Source organism: Giraffa tippelskirchi, chromosome 1, assembly GCF_054371585.1.
Source record: "Giraffa tippelskirchi isolate mGirTip1 chromosome 1, T2T-mGirTip1v1.2.pri, whole genome shotgun sequence".
NCBI lineage: Eukaryota > Metazoa > Chordata > Mammalia > Artiodactyla > Giraffidae > Giraffa > Giraffa tippelskirchi.
The window spans coordinates 115,845,212-115,861,738 of NC_137275.1; the positions used below are offsets into that span (position 1 = coordinate 115,845,212).

Here is a 16,527-nt window from a genome sequence, read left to right on the forward strand (position 1 = left end):
CTACATGCTTTTGCTGGTCATAGGGTATAAAACTTTTCACCAAAAAGAGTTAGTGTCCTATAGGATCTTCGCAGCTCCTCCTCCCCAAACTCTAGATGCCTTTGTCTCACCCTCTGCTCTGAGAGTCACTCTTGGAGCAAGCCTTGCTTACTCATGGAGGATCATTGATAATTCTCAGGTGAATCAAGGAAGAAGCATTTCATGTTGTGATCTCTGTTGTTGAACCTGTAAAGTCTTAAACAAGGAAATGCCTCGTATTCCCTTTTTGTGTCCTTGGCACCTGGAACGTCTGACTGTGGTCTTGTATAGGTATTTACTAAGGAGGTTTATGAGCTGAGCTCAGATATGACAAGAGTATCAGTCAGAGTCAGAGCACCTGGAGCTGCTGAAGAATTGCAGAACCACTTTGCCCTGCACAGTGTGGTGTCGGCTTCTCATTCTCACTCCTAACATATATGTGTGCTCTTCCCACATCTTCTTAAATAAAGAACACAGAATGAGCCTTTATTCTTTTCTCTTATTGTCTTATGTATTGCAAATTAAGATTGAGCTTAGGTCTTTTGCTTTTTTATTTTCCATGTTATTAGGTTATAAGCACTTAACATAATCTTAATAAGTACTTTGACCCTTTGACCTTTGTTTGTTCCCCTAGGGATAGGGGATCAGATGCTTCATGGAAGAATGATCAAGAACCACCACCAGAGGTAAGTGTCTTTTTACATGGTATTTGAGAAAGGAAGACAGGACTCGGTCTTACACATCCCTCATTCCTGACCTGAAGGATGTCCTCAAAACTGCTCACTAGTCACACTGCCTTCTGCCAACCCACGTGCTCTCCCCTCCCTCAGATGCCTTTTATCCCTCGCAATTAGAGTTTGTGGTCATTTCAGAAAAAAATATTTTCAGTCACATTTTAATTATTATCAGATTATCATTTTCCTTATAGTGTCCTGTTTTTATCAATTTTGTTGTTACCTGGTAAAGGCAAAATTATCATTTAAAGCAATTTTTTTTAGTTTAGTAAATTCACCACATGGGACTTGAAGACATTTATTGATGATGCTTTTAATAAGCTGCTTTTCTTTTGGAGGTACAAAATAATTACAGTCTACCTACTTCTCCATTTTTTACAGTATACTCACCTTCCTAAAAGAGTGTTCTTTTTCTTGTCAGCAATATTTTACATTTCAAAGTAGCTTGATATATATGGTCTTTATTAAAACATAAAAATTACAGCAATGAGTATATACATTCTTAAAAATAGCATGAATTTATACTTTTGTATTTTTATTTTATAAAAGAAAAATACAATTATAAGAGTTTTTCAGTGCGATCAGAAGTTCTGATGAAGTTTCTCAGTTTTGTAAATTCTTGATATTTATAGATTTAACTTTAGTCATTGAAGATGTTCTCAGGCAGTGCTAAAGGTTCATGATCTGTGTTAATTTGTGATTTTGCTGAAGCTGTGTGAGTCAGGGAATGCCCACTTAGAGGATTACTTAATCAGAAGCAGTCCTATTTTGGCATCCACATTGCCACAGGGTTATGCCTTCTAATTTGTGTCATGTGTACATGTGTTAACTTTCAGGGTCACTTTAAGTGCTTTATTCTCTTTACCTCTGATAATGTACCATTGAATTGGTAAATGCATATGACATAAATCTATTTTTTCTATACTTATAAGGCCTTGGATTTTAGTGATGATGAAAAGGAAAAAGAAGCCAAACAGAGGAAAAAGTCTCAGATTCAAGGTCGGAAAAAATTCAGATCTGAACTTAATGAACCTGGTGAGTTAAATGTAGAAAATGTGCGTGCATGTTAAGTCTCTGCTGTTGTGTCCAACTTTTGCGACCCCATGGACTGGAAACCTGTTAGGCTCCTCTGTCCATAGGATTCTCCAGGAAAGAATGCTAGAGTGGGTTGCCACGCCCTGCTCAACGTTCAGTTCAGTCGCTCAGTTGTGTCCGACTCTTTGAAACCCCATGGACTGCAGCATGCCAGGCTTCCCTGTCCATCACCAACTCCCAGACTCATGTCTCAAACTCATGTCCATTGAGTTGGTGATGCCATCCAACCACCTCATCCTCTGTCATCCCCTTCTCCTCCTGCCTTCAGTCTTTCCCAGCCTCAAGGTCTTTTCAAATGAGTCAATTTTTCACATAAGGTGGCAAAAGTGTTGGACTTGCAGCTTCAGCTCAGTGAATATTCAGGACTGATTTCCTTTAGGGTGGACTGGTTGGATCTCCTTGCAGTCCAAGGGACTCTCGAGATTCTTCTCCAACACCACAGTTCAAAAGCATCAATTCTTTCGGCACTCAGCTTTCTTTATAGTCCCACCTCGCACATCCAGACATGACTACTGGAAAAACCATAGCTTTGACTAGATAGACCTTTGTTGGCAAAGGAATGTCTCTGCTTTTTAATATGCTGTCTAGGTTGGTCATAGTTTTTCTTCTAAGGAGCAAGCATCTTTTAATTTCATGGCTGCAGTCACCATCTGCAGTGATTTTGGAGGCCCCAACAATAAAGTGTCGCTGTTTCCACTGTTTCCCCATCTATTTGCCATGAAGTGATGGGACCGGATGCCATGATCTTAGTTTTCCGAATGTTGAGCTTTAAGCCAGCTTTTTCATTCTCTTCTTTCACTTTCATCAAGAGGCTCTTTAGTTCTTTTCTTTCTGCCATAAGGGTGGTGTCATCTGCGTACTTGAGGTTATTGATATTTCTCCCAGAAATCTTGATTCCAGCTTGCGCTTCTTCCAGCCCAGCGTTTCTCATGATGTACTCTGCATATAAGTTAAATAAGCAGGGTTACACTATACAGTCTTGATGTACTCCTTTCCCGGTTTGGAACCAGTCTGTTGTTCCATGTCCAGTTCTAACTGTTGCTTCTTGACAGGTCAGGTGGTCTGGTATTCCCATCTCTTTCAGAATTTTCCACAGTTTATTGTGATCCACACAGTCAAAGGCTTTGGCATAGTCAATAAAGCAGAAGTAGATGTTTTTCTTGAACTTGGTTGCTTTTTTGATGATCCAGCAGATGTTGGCAATTTGATCTCTGGTTCCTCTGCCTTTCCTAAGTCCAGCTTGAACATCTGCAAGTTCACGGTTCACGTACTGTTGAAGCCTGGCTTGGAGAATTTTGAGCATTACTTTGCTAGCGTGTAAGATGAGTGTGATCTGTGGTAGTTTGAGCATTCTTTGGCACTCCTCAGTGGAGTGTATAGTAATTTTTAGTCTTCATTTATATCTATATCAATTCCTCAATAATGAAACTGAGGGAACTGTCTAGGGGTTTTCTCTACACTTTCTGGCATCTGCCAGCATTGGAGGCATCACTCAGCTTGGGGTGTGGTAAGAGAGGCACAGGGACACTCACATGGTTTTCAAGCTTGTGAGTGTGAAAATGTCCCCTTGGGGTAAAAGGTAGAGGAATCATCTGCGTATCAGTCCTTTTTTTTTTTTTTTTTTAAAGAAACCTGTTTGCTTCCATTTTTAGAATTAAATGATATGGTGCTTAAGCTAAAATCAACGTGTTTTATTAGCTATTGACACCAGTGCAGTCACAGAAGAAGTTCCTTGTGTTGCCTTTTTTATATCCACACCCACTTCTTCCTTCTTCTTCTTCCTCAACTCCTGACAGCCACTCATCTGTGTGCCATTTCTGTGATATATTTTGTCCTGTCATGAATGGTTTATGATAAATTATCAATTGGGTTTTGTTACTGAGCATATTTTTCTGGAGTTCCATCTAGATTGTTGTATGTATTAAGTTTGTTTTCATTCCAGGGTGGTGGTCTGTGGTATGAATATACTGCAGGTGGTTTAACCATTCATCCATTTAAGGGCATTTGTGTTATTGACAGTTTTGGGTTTTATGAATAAAGCTGTTTTATACATTTGTGCATAGATTTTTATATGAACACAAATTTTCACATTTCTCTGGGATAAATGTCCAAGAGTACAGTTGGGTTGTATAATACAGTTGACAAGTGAACAACTTTGGGGTTAGGGGTACTGACATCCCCCTCCCTTCCATGCAGTTGAAAATCTGTATGACTTACAGTTGGCCCTCTGTATCCATGGTTACACATCTGTGGATTCAGCCAACCATGGATCATATAGTATGTTTTTATTGAGAAAAATCTGCTTAAAAGTGGACCTATGTAGTTCAAACCTGTGTTATTTAATGGCCCACTGTAGTTAACGTGTTTAGTTTCTTGAGAATGTCATATTGTTTTTTGTGTGGCTTTACCACTTTACATTCTTGTCACTAGTGTATGAATGGCCCAGTTTGTCTGCATTCTCACCAGCATTTGTCTTTGTCATCATTTTTTATCTTAGCCATTCTAATAAGTGTGTAATGATACTTAGTTGTGATTTTAACTTGAATTTTCCTAATGGCTAGTGATATTGACCAGCGTTCCATGTACTCACTAGCTATATATATCCCTTCAGTGCTTTTTTGTTCATATTGTGCCCACTTTCTAATTGTATTTCTGCTTTACTCTTGAGTTATGAGAGTTTGTATTTAATTGCTAATATTTCTTTAGCTTGAGTTTTCATCCTTATAAAGGAGCTTTTGCAGAAACAAAATTTTTCGTTTTGACGAAGCTCAATTTATCTGCTTTTCTTTGATGGAGTCTGAGAATTCCTTTCCTAGACTTACATTCCAAAGATTTTCTCTTTTTTATTTCCTAAAAGTTTTCGTAGTTATTTTTAGCCATTTTAATTCCTTTGCCTTTCCATATGACTTCTGAAGTAAACTTCCTTATATTGACAGAAAGTCTTGCTTGGCTTTTAATAGAATTGGATTAAACCTGTGTATTGGTTTAGAGAGAATTGACATCTTAACTGGATTGAGTCTTCCATTCCACAAACATGGTATACATCTCCATTAATTTAGATTTTTTAAAAATTTCTTTCACCAGCATTATGTAGTTTTCAGAATGCAAGTTCCGTACATCTTTTTGTTAGATATACACCTGAGTATTTCAATTTGGGGGAAATCATTGTAACTGCTATTGCATTTTTAATTTGTGCTCATGTGTTCATTTCTAGAATACAGAAATAATTATTTGTATGTTTAGCTTGTGTCTTGTGACTTTGCTGAACTCACTAGTTCTAGGAGTTTTTCTCCTGAGGTTTCAATGTAGACAGTTATGTCAGTGGCATAGAAAGTGTTGTCTTTTCCCTCCCAATCTGTATGTTTTTTTAGCTCTCTTTTGTATCTGTACTGGCTATAACATCTGGCACTATATTCAGGAAATATGTTTTATTCCTGATCATAGAAGGAAACTTTCAGTTTTACCATTAAGTATAATATTAGGTATAGGTTATTATAGGTGTTCTTCATCAAGTTGAGGAAGTTTCTGTTTAGTCTTCTGTCTGGTCTTCCTGAACATTTTTTCAGAAATCATGAATAATAATTTTGACAATTGTTTTTCTGCATTGATAATATCACATCACTCCATTAACTTGTTAATAAAGTAGATTACATTGGTTTTAGAATATTGAATGAGTGTCACTGGAATAAACCAGTTAGCCATGGTGTGTAATTCTTTGTAAATATTGTTGAATTTTGCTCATATTTTGATAAGGATTTTTATATTCATGAGAGGTATTGGTCTAGTTTTCTTTCAGACTATTTTTAACTGTTTTTTTTGTCAGCAAAGTAGCTTCATAAAAATGAATTGTTTTCTTTTTTTGTATACTTGAAAACATTATGTAGACTTGCTGTTAATTTCTTTGTATTTGTTAAAAAACTCTCCAGTGTACCACTTCAGACTGGAGATAGCTTTTTGGGGAGACTTAATTACAAATTTAGTTTACTTAATAGTTTACTTACTTTTTCATGTTGGATGGGTTATAGTAGCTTGTATTTTTCGAGGAATTTTTCTTGGGGGTGTCTTGATTTCATCTAATTTGTCAAATTATGTATGTAGAGTTGGTTTGCAAGATTTTCTTCATTTTGATATCTTTGGTATTGTTCATTTATGTCTTGTATTTTTTCAGTTTTGCCTAGAATATTGCAAATTATATTGATCTTTCACAAAGCCAATTCTTTATTATTCGTTTTTATTTATAATTTTTCTATTAGCATTTGCATTCTTTTAACTCTTCATCATTAACTTTCTACTGCTTGCTTTGAGTTTATTTTGTTTTGGTTTTTATAGGTTCTTAAGGTGGGAGTTTATATTATTAAAGACTTTACTCCTTGAATCTGTTCCACAGATACTCATATATTTTATTTATTGTGATTTAGCTTAATGTTTCTTTGTTTTTATTCCTCCTGACACAGTCTCTGACCAATGGATTATTTAGAAGAGTATTATTTAGTTTCCAAGAGTTTGGAAACTCTAGGAAAAACTAAAATCTTTCTATAATTGATTTTTGTTTTTGATTCCATCGTGGATTAAGAACCTGTATGATTTCAATCTACATTTTTAAAAAAGTTTTATGAAATACGGTCTATTTTAATACATAGTTTTGGGCACTTGAAAGTAATGTATATTTTGCTGTTGCGTGATGGAATGTTCTATAAATGTCAATTAGATCTTGTTAGTTTGTGGTTTTGAAATTTTCTCTATTCTTAATGATTGTCTGTCTAGTTATCTTGTCAGTTGTTGAGAGAGAGCATGGCTAAATCTTCTTGGTAGGTGACCCCTTTATCATAAAATGTCCCTATTTCTGAAGCCTATTTTATCTGATATTAATATAATTAATTAGTTATACTGCATATTGTAGCTTGTTCCATTCTCTTACATTCAACATGTGACTATCATTTGAAATAAGCTTTTTACAGACTGTAGTTATGTTTTCTAATCCACTCTGCCGACTACTGTGTTTTGATTAGTATATTTAGACCATTTATATTTAATGTAATTATTGATATGTTTGGGCTTAAATGTGCCCTTTTCTGTATTCTTTGTAGTTTTTATTTCTCTGTTGTCTTTCTTCTGCCTTCTTGTGGTTATAATTTTTTTTAGAATTCTGTTTGCATTTATCTGCAGTGTTGATTGTAGAGTATAGCTTTTTCAGTGGTTGGTTTAGGTCTTTAATTATCACAATCAACTGTTGTTTTACCAGTTAGAGTGCAATCTATGACTGTGAATTTTAAATCATTATAACTAGGCTCAAACACAACTTTATTAGTCAAAGTTGCAACCGTTACAATGAACACATTTTCCCAACTAGAAGAAACAAGTTTGTTTATTTCTGTAACATAAAAATCTGTCCTTTGGGATTCAACAAACTCCTGGAAAGCATTTTCTGCCTTGTGCTGTGGAAGGATTTTCCCTGCAAAAAGTTGTCAAGATACTTGAAGAAGTGGTCCTCAGTTGGCGAGAGGTTTTTTGAATATGGTAAATGAGGCAAAACTTCATAGCCCAGTTCATTCAACTTTTGAAGCGTTTGTTGTGTGACGTGTGGTTGGACATTGTTGTGGATAAAAATTGGGCCCTTTTTTTTGACCAGTGCTGGCTGCTAGTGTTGCGGTTTTCAGTGCATCAGTTCGATTTGCTGAGCATACTTCTCAGATGTAATGGTTTCACTGAGATTCAGAAAGTTGTAGTGGATCAGACTGAAAGCTCACCACCAAACAGTGACCATGACCTGTTTTTGGTTCAGGTTTGGCTTTGGGAAGTGCTTTGGAGCTTCTTGGTCCAGCCACTGAGCTGATCTTTGCCAGCTGTTGTGTAAAATCCACTTTTCATCGCATGTCACAATCTGACCGAGAAATGGTTTGTTGTTGTTGAATAGAATAAGAGAAGATAACACTTCAAAACAATGATTTTTTTGATTGTCAGCTTGTGAGGCAGCCACTTACTGAGCTTTTTCATCTTTCCAATTTGCTTCAAATGGCAAATGACCATAGAATGGTTGATATTGAGTTCTTTGGCAACTTCTTGTACAGTTGTTAAGAGGATCGTCTTTGATGATCCTCAGCCATTGTCAGCTTCCAGCAGCCAGCTGCTGCGCTCCTTATTTTCAAGGCTCCTTTGCAAAACTCCTTGAACCACCACTGCACTGTCCATTAGTAGTTGCTGGGCCAAATGCATTGCTGATGTTGCGAGTTGTCTCCACTGCTTTATGACCCATTTTGATCTCAAATAATAAAATTGCTTGTATTTGCTTTTTGTCTAACATCATTTCTCCAGTCTAAAATAAATATAAAATAAAGAGCAAATAATTAGGAAAAAATATAAAGTGAGAAATATTCATTAAAATGATGTATAACATAACCACATTTATTTAAGAATGTATTCCAGTGTGAAATGGCAAATGTTCAACAATGCAAAACCACAGTCACCTTTGCACCAACCTAATGCATTGTTTTGTTCTTTCGGGGAAAGGAAGGAGGTTACATCATTACTGTTTACTTCCAGGTGAGGATAAGAGTTAAGCTTTTCTTTTTGGCTTCAGTTGACATCTTAGGCTGGGGGTGTCTCATTACTGCTGGGCACAGGCAGGCCTCCTCTTGTTCCTGCTGAATGTTAAGAGTGCCTCATTACTGCTCCTGACACTATAAGGGCTGGCCTTGTTATGTTGGGCAGTGATGAAAGTCCTGACTCTCCTGGGTTTTCTCTGACTCCACCCCAAGTGCAGGAAGTGTAGGAAGGCTTTTAGGGGGTTATTGCCAGTGGAGACAAAAGTCTGTGTTTCCCATGTGATCTACATTGTCATTGAGAGGATGTGCTGACTGGCTCCCTGCTAAGCCTATTTGACCACCCTTTGAGTGTGTGAGTGGAAGTGGTGTCCAGTTTTCTCTGTGGTGTTTGGCTGAAATCAAGTGGTTATTGTCTCAAAGTTTTGTCTTGATAAACTTTCCCTCTCCTGGTCTTCTGACCTTTAGGATTCATTTAAAATTGATCATGTTAAGCCTTCGCTCGTGGCTCAGCCAGTAAGGAGTCTGCCTGCAATGCAGGAGACCTGGGTTCGATCCCTGGGTTGGGAAGATCCCCTGGAGAAGGAAATGGCAACCCACTCCAGTATTCTTGCCTGGAAAATCCCATGGACAGAGAAGCCTGACAGGCTACAGTTCATGGGATCACAAAGAGTCAGACACAACTGAGTGACTTCACTTCAAGCCTTACAAAATTATAACTACTGTAAGATATACTGGAAGTTAAATAAGGCATTCTTGAAATTTTAAACAGTGTTTTTTGATGTATTAAAATTAATTTTGTCTTTATGCTCTTTCATTCAAAGGTGAAGATTTTGCAGAAGTACATCACAATTGGAATGTTCATAGCTCTGCTTCAGAGCATTCCAAAGGATATCACAACAGAGAATTCACAAGAGGATTTTCCCAGGGTAGATATCCTCGATCTTGCCCTGGCAGGCCCCCACCTCCACAGTTTTATAATGCAGAACACATGGTTCCTCAGGACACTTCAGGATTTCCACTGCAGAGACAGGATAGCCCCATGATGCCACAGTATCCCTTCCCTCCTCCAGGGTTTGACATGCATAACTTCTCCCTCCCTCCCCCCCCACCCCCCCCACCCCCACCGCCTGCCTCTGCAAACATGGGCTGGGCTGCCCCTGCTGTGGCCCCTCACCCTTTAATCCCCCTGCCCTACTCCCTGGCCCCACCCCCGCCCCCCCCACCCCTGCCTCTGCCCTCCTCTTCTGGAGATGGTAATTCTGCTCATTTTGGATCTTACTATTAGGTGGATGTATGTATTCCTGAGAAATGTGGACTTTTATATACACACATGCATATATATGTGAAAGCATTTTTTAAAAAGAGATTATGGAGCTAGATTTTTAAAGCATTATAAATTAAAAAATAGTTCCTTCAGTTGTAGGTTGATATATATTGTAACCTTTGAAAATTTAATGTTAAACCTGTGGAGGGGAATCCAGTTATGTAATATTTAATTAATACTTTGAACCTTGCCTAATTAAATAATATGCCTCCATCTAATAATCTGGGGCACCTTTCATCATGGATTAAAATATATTGACCATACTGATTATCTTCTTGGTATACCTGAAAATAAAATGTTAAGTCCTTTTGAGAGCCTTTAAAATAAACTATTTTTATAAATATATTTTAAAAATTGATTTTGGTTGTAAATGCAATTTACGAATAAATTAAAATGTACTTTTTTTTTTAAGTAAGTGAAAGGTACAGAGAAGAAAAGCCTTATTATGTCTTAGCAGAAGTCATGTGTATAATTAAAGTTAATATTTATTTATTTTGCATTGACTGGCTTTCCATTATCTCTGCAGATTTCCATTATTCAGGCATAATACAGTAAGCTTTACTGTTTAACTGCTTAAAGAGACACAAGGAGTATTCGCAGTAAAATGCATTATTCATTCACAGTAATATGCATTTACCCACAGCAAGGAGACTTGTGTGTCTGGATCCCTGGCACAGATTAAGTACTTAATAAAAAAAAATCTATTAAATGACAGACTGAATGTATTTAATTAAATAACCAGTGAATGTTATTTTACGTGATTATGTACTCATGAAACATAAGTGTAAGGAAATCTTTGAATTTTAGAGATAGAAGAGGCTTTAGAAGTGGCCTAGAGTAGTCCTAATCTAATAACCTTGGAGCAGCCTAAGGACTCCAGAGAAGTCAAGTCATTAAGGTTGCCAGTGAGGCGGCAAGAAGATAAACTGAATTCTGATCTTCAGACTGCACTTTATATTGAAGTGGTGTTTTCCAATCTTCCATTCCTTGGCAGTCTTAGAAAATAATATTTGTTTGCTGGTTGGGGTAATCTGGTAATTTATCACAAGGGTGTGGATTCTAGTTGCAGGTCCCCATTTTCTACCCCCTCCCTCCCCTCCCCCCACCACCCCCAAGGGCTGAGGAGACTCTCTTCAGGGTTCTTGGGTAATGAGATGAGAGGTTCTTGCTTTAATGATAACACTGGCTTAAACATGTGTTGTATTTCATGTTTCTTTTTTGAGATGCTATTGCAGCTTCTGTTTAGGAGTTGCCTTCATAGATTATGGCACAGTCTTACAGCATAGTAAGACACAGTCTTCTTTTGGTTGATGAAATATTTTAAGAGTTATATGAGGCTACATCTAAAAGCACTAAGGAAACCCCAAAACGGAAAGAGTGAGATGTTGCCATCCAGTTACAACAAGTTAGTGAGCTGTTATAATCATGAAGCCATGTAAAAAATCTTTAGACCTCTGTTCAAAAGTAGACTGTAGATATTGACAGTATCTATTTAATACCTGAAGAAACTTAGAGCTGAGTGATACCATTTGATTTCTGCTTTCAATTAAGCTGTTACCTTAAGCACTTAGGTCCAACTTGCCTTCCTCCCTATACTTATTTCAAGGCCTTTGAAACTTCAGTAATGACCTAAGCTTTGAATGATTTATTAAAAGTGCATATTCTTGGGTTTTATCCCAAGATTCAAATTCAGTAAATCTGAGAGAAAATCTAGGAAACCACTTTTAACAGGTACCCCCAGGTGATGAATTTCAGGATTGATTCTTACTGTGTATGGATTTCAGGGTACATGTCTATTGCAACTTCTAGGCCCTTCATTCTGGGACTAAAGGGAGTTCTGTTGAGGGTGGTAGTGAGGCTGTGGAGGGTGTTGGGGAAGAAGAGAGAAATAAAACTGGCTACTTGAATTGTTCCATGACATCTCACTCACTTGGTTCTCAGAGTTATATTTTTTTTAGCTGTACACATCTTTGGAGTTTAAGAGAAGGATCCCAAGTTTGGAAAAAAGAAATATTACAATTTTCATCTCTTAGTCTTAGAGTGCTGCTTTTAAAATCATATGGTCCTAGATCCTTAAATTACCAGCCGATATAAATACTTAGAATATTCTTCACACACCATTTGTCATCTGAAATAGGCTATTGTTTATATAAGCCTTTTTATACAATGAAATAGATTGTCATTCACATGATTGCATACAGATAATGCTTTTGCATGTCTGTGTGTGTTGGTTGCTCAGTCTTGTCTGATGCTGCAACACATGGGCAGTAGCCCACCAGGCTCCTCTGTCCATGGGGTTTTCCAGGCAAGAATACTGGAGTGGGTTGCCATTTCCTTCTCCAGGGGTTTTTCCTGACCCAGGGATTGAACCCGAATCTCCTGCACTGCAGGCAGATTCTTTACATCTGAGCATCAAGGAAGCCTTTTGCATGTCTACAGTTATAAATAATGATAAAATGAAATTAAAATTATAGCCTAAGATAATATGTTTATTTTATTATATGAGTAACTGTCTTTCTCCTCTTCCTTAGTTTAATGGAAAAGATAGTGAAGTCCTTGATAATTGTATGACTTGTCCTCATGTTAGAAATAAAGACTGAAAGATCTGGGTTGAGACTTTAGTGTAGACCTAGAGTAGGAGGTGCAGTACAGAACTTTGCAAAATACATTTCTCAGAAGCCTTATGGTTAAGTCATAAAGTTAAGTTCTAAAATGTCCCCATCCCTGCTGTGTAACTGAATGATTAGTAGGCCCTAGTTATCTTACCAGTTGGATGCACTGGCGGAGCCTGTGTACAGGGGCCTCAGCTTTGCGGACATTGAAGACTGTGGGATGCTTGCTCTTCCCTCTTTCCCTTCCCCTCTTCCCACCCATTCTGACTTGTACTCCCCACCCTCCACCCCGCCTCGTCTTGTGCTACTTTCTCCTTGCTTGTTTAGAGTTGGTGAAACTTAAGTACATTAAAATGTCAAGACATAGGGAAAGAGTGGAGGGACTTCCCTAGAGGTCCAGGGAAGACTTTGCCTCTCACTGCTGGCGGTGTGGGCTCAGGCCCTGTTCAGGGAGCTAGGACCCCACATGCCCCCAGCCAAAGAGCGAAAGCAGGACGCAGAAGCAGTGTAACAAATTCTGTAAAGACTTCAGTAAATAATGAGTACAATCTTGAGTTTCAATCTATCATTTAAAACTATGTGATTAAAAAAAATAAATGGTATTTAAAATCCCCATATGCTAAAAATCCTAGTGTTTCTAAGAACAAGTTTTCTTAAGGATTTGGGAAGGGAGAAAATCTTGGATAAATGTATCATTTATGTATATTCTATTTCAGCAATAATTGGCATTTGCTTTCAATACTATGAATTTAAACATTTTAAGATGATATGATTAACTGGTTTAATGATCCCGTTGTTGAGAGATGATTCTTTTACCATCTGTGCTACCAGGGAAACCCAAGGGAAAATAAGTATTTTGTTAAACACTAGGTCTTTTTAAGAAAGGAATTAATTAAAAACTAGATGAACATTTTGTAGAGTCAGTTTGTATGTTCTTACAATATGTGTTCATAAAATCTTTCTGACATTGCCTATTTGATTCCAGTGAATAAGCTCTCAGGTCTATAAAAAAAAAAAATAGACAATAGAATGAATGCAAGCTGGAAAATAAAAATGATTGTGAGAAATTGTCCAGTTATGTTGCAGGTACTCTGTGATTTAACACAGTTTACACTGTATTTATGACAATACAGTCAGGGTAAAAGCAACAGCAGTACACACTTGTGTCCTTTTCTGCAGATAAATTGCCCTTATTCCAAAAGCCTTACTCATCAATCTGACCCAGTCAGATCCTAAATTTATGTAGCAATTATGTTCCAGAAAACCATGGAAACAGTTACTATCCTGTTCTGAAATTAAAGTTGAGAAATACCTTCCTAATACTACCTATCAGTCCAAAGTACTTGTTTTGAGCTACTAGCAGCGATAAAATTATCTATCATCTTTGACTCTGTACTCTAGCATGTACAATTACTTAGTGTTCTGGAAATGAGGTACACAGTTGTGTATCAAGTGGTAATGAAAATAGCCAATGAAGTTTCTTCTGTACATTCAATAAAGTATATTTAATTATATTTTATATGTGTACTTACAAATATATACATTTGAAAGCTAGTACAAAAGCCTGATTATTATGCATATTTTAGTTCAGTACCTTTTATTTCTACTCATAAGGTTGATGAAATGGGAATAAGTGTTATATTGACTTATTTTGTAGTTAGTTGCACTATAACATCCCCCGGAAAGAAAAAACTGATGTGATACGGTAAAAGCTTTTTATTTATATTGAAAATAGAGGAGCTAAACATTGTTTCTAACACAAAATGTGACCCAAATAGTGGCACAGATACAAAGGAATTAAATTTTTTAGCAGAGAATCCTTATTAAAATGTGATATATAGATGGTGGTGGCCTGTAATGTTTAGATGGTAGAAATGAACTAATATGTTCTCAGTATCCATAGCCACTGGCAGAACCATTGCTGCAGCTCTTGAAACCTTTCACGTGTGCTCCTGTGACACACGGGAGAGATGTTTTTCCCCATCACACCACTCTCCAAATGTCTGCTTGACCATGCATCATGCAGTGCTTTGTGTCAGGACATGGCAGTGTCAGCCACAGGTGTGCCAGATGTCTTAGTGGCTGATTCATTCAAAGCAAATGATTAATTTTCTTTAATAGCAGTTTGGTTTTTGACCAATTGTAATTCCTGGTTGTTCAGTCGCTAAGTCATGTCCAACTCAGCAACCCCATGGACTGTGGCACACCAGGCATGTCCATTAAGTTGGTGATGCTGTCTAACGATCTTATCCTCTGTTGACCGATTCTCCTACCCTCAGTCTTTCACAGCATCAGGTCTTTTCCAATGAGTTGGCTCTTTGCATCAGGTGACCAGAACATTGGAGCATCAGTCCTTCCAATGAGTATTCAGGGTTGATTTCCTTTATGATTGACTGATTTGATCTCCTTGCTGTCTAAGGAACTCTCAAGACTCTTCTCCAGCACCACAGTTCAAAAGCATCAATTCTTTGGCACTCAGTCTTTATGGTTCAACTCTCACATCCATACGTGACTACCGGAAAAACCATAGCTTTGTACAGACCTTTGTCAGCAAAGGGATGTCTCTGCTTTTTAATAATTCCTGGTACTATATATTTATTGCCAGTATCATAATTTCAAAATAAATTCTGTTCAGCAAAATTAGGGGTTTAAAATTCAAGGGCAGAAGAAAATATCTGTAGGCATTAATACATTCAGATACTGTTTGAAATCTATGAAATTGCCTACAAAATTCATTTGGTTCAATCTAATATATGGACTCTAGAATGTGTTACTTCCCACATTTATTTTTCTCCAGTGAGCATTTCCCTGTCCCATATCCTACAGGACACATTTTAGAAACACTGTCATAGATGTTAACTGGGGAAGCTCATGGTGGAGTACATTTCTCAGATATACCTGGTCTTGCTAAGACAATTTATTGGAGTTGCAGTTGATCCTGGAGTCTGGCAGTAATGTTAAATGCTTTGTATTAGGTTAGGAAATCACTATTTAATATAAACTCCTTGGTTCTTAACCTGTTTTCACCCCCTGCCCCCCACAGTGTACTAGAACCCACTAAAAACCTGTGACATTTACATTTTTCTAGAAGAGAAGCTTTCCTCTTTTTAAAAAATTAATTTGTTTTTTTTATTGAAGGATAATTGCTTTACAGAATTTTGAGTTTTCTGTCAAACCTCAATATCAGTTATAGGTATACATATATCCCCTCCCTCTTGAACCTCCCTGCCACCTCCCTCCCTATCCCACCCCTCTGGATTGATACAGAGCCCCTGTTTGAGTTTCCTGAGCCATACAGCAAATTCCCGTTGGCTATCTATTTTACATATGGTAATGTAAGTTTCCATGTTACTTTTTTCATACATCTCACCTTCTCTTCCCCTCTCCCCATGTCCATAAGTCTATACTCTATGTCTGTTTCTCCATTCCTGGACTGTAAATAAATGAATTCTTCAGAACCATTTTTCTAGATTTTCGTGTATTTGCATTAGAATACAATATTTGTCTTTCTCTTTCTGACTTCATTCTGTATAATGTGTTCTAGCTTCATCTACCTCATTAGAACTGCCTCAAAGGCATTCCTTTTTATGGTTGAGTATTATTCCATTGTGTATATGTACCACAATTCTTTATCCATTTATCTGTTGATGGACATCTAGGTTTCTTGCATGTTTTAGCTATTGTAAACAGTGCTGTAATGAACAATGGGATACATGTGTCTTTTTCAATTTTGGTTTTCTCAGGGTATATGCCTAGGAGTGGTATTGCTGGGTCATATGGTGGTTTTATTCCTAGTTTTTTAAGGAATTTCCATACCATCTTCCATAGTAGCTTTATCAATTTACATTCCCACCAACAGTGCAAGAGTGTTCCCTTTCCTCCACACCGTCTCCAGCATCTATCGTTTGTAGACTTTTTGATCACCAGGCCATTCTGACTGGTATGAGGTGATAATCTCATTGTACTTTTGATCTCCATTTCTCTAATAATGAACAGTGTTGAGCATCTTTTCATGTGTTTGTTAGCCACCTGTATGTCTTTGGAGAAATGTCTGTTTAGGTCTTTTTCCCCACTTTTTGATTGGGTTATTTGTTTTTCTGGTATTGAGTTGTATGAGCTGCTTGTATATTTTGTAAATTATTTGTCAGTTGTTTCATTTGCTATTATGTTCTCCCATTGTGAGGGTTGTCTTTTCACCTCAC

General features: G+C 37.2%; 1 protein-coding gene across 2 annotated transcripts in view; it reads left to right on the forward strand.

Annotated features, from left to right (window-relative positions):
• Positions 1-10,422, forward strand: part of NAF1 (nuclear assembly factor 1 ribonucleoprotein) — a 61,382-nt gene extending 50,960 nt beyond the window's left edge. For both annotated transcript variants that reach the window (XM_081565001.1, XM_081564908.1), the window contains 3 exons: positions 653-704; positions 1,685-1,787; positions 9,211-10,422. In XM_081565001.1, coding sequence (XP_081421127.1) covers positions 653-704; positions 1,685-1,787; positions 9,211-9,674 — 619 coding nt within the window. In that variant the 3' untranslated portion in view covers positions 9,675-10,422. The remainder of the gene's footprint in view (positions 1-652; positions 705-1,684; positions 1,788-9,210) is intronic.
• Positions 10,423-16,527: the final 6,105 nt, after the last annotated feature.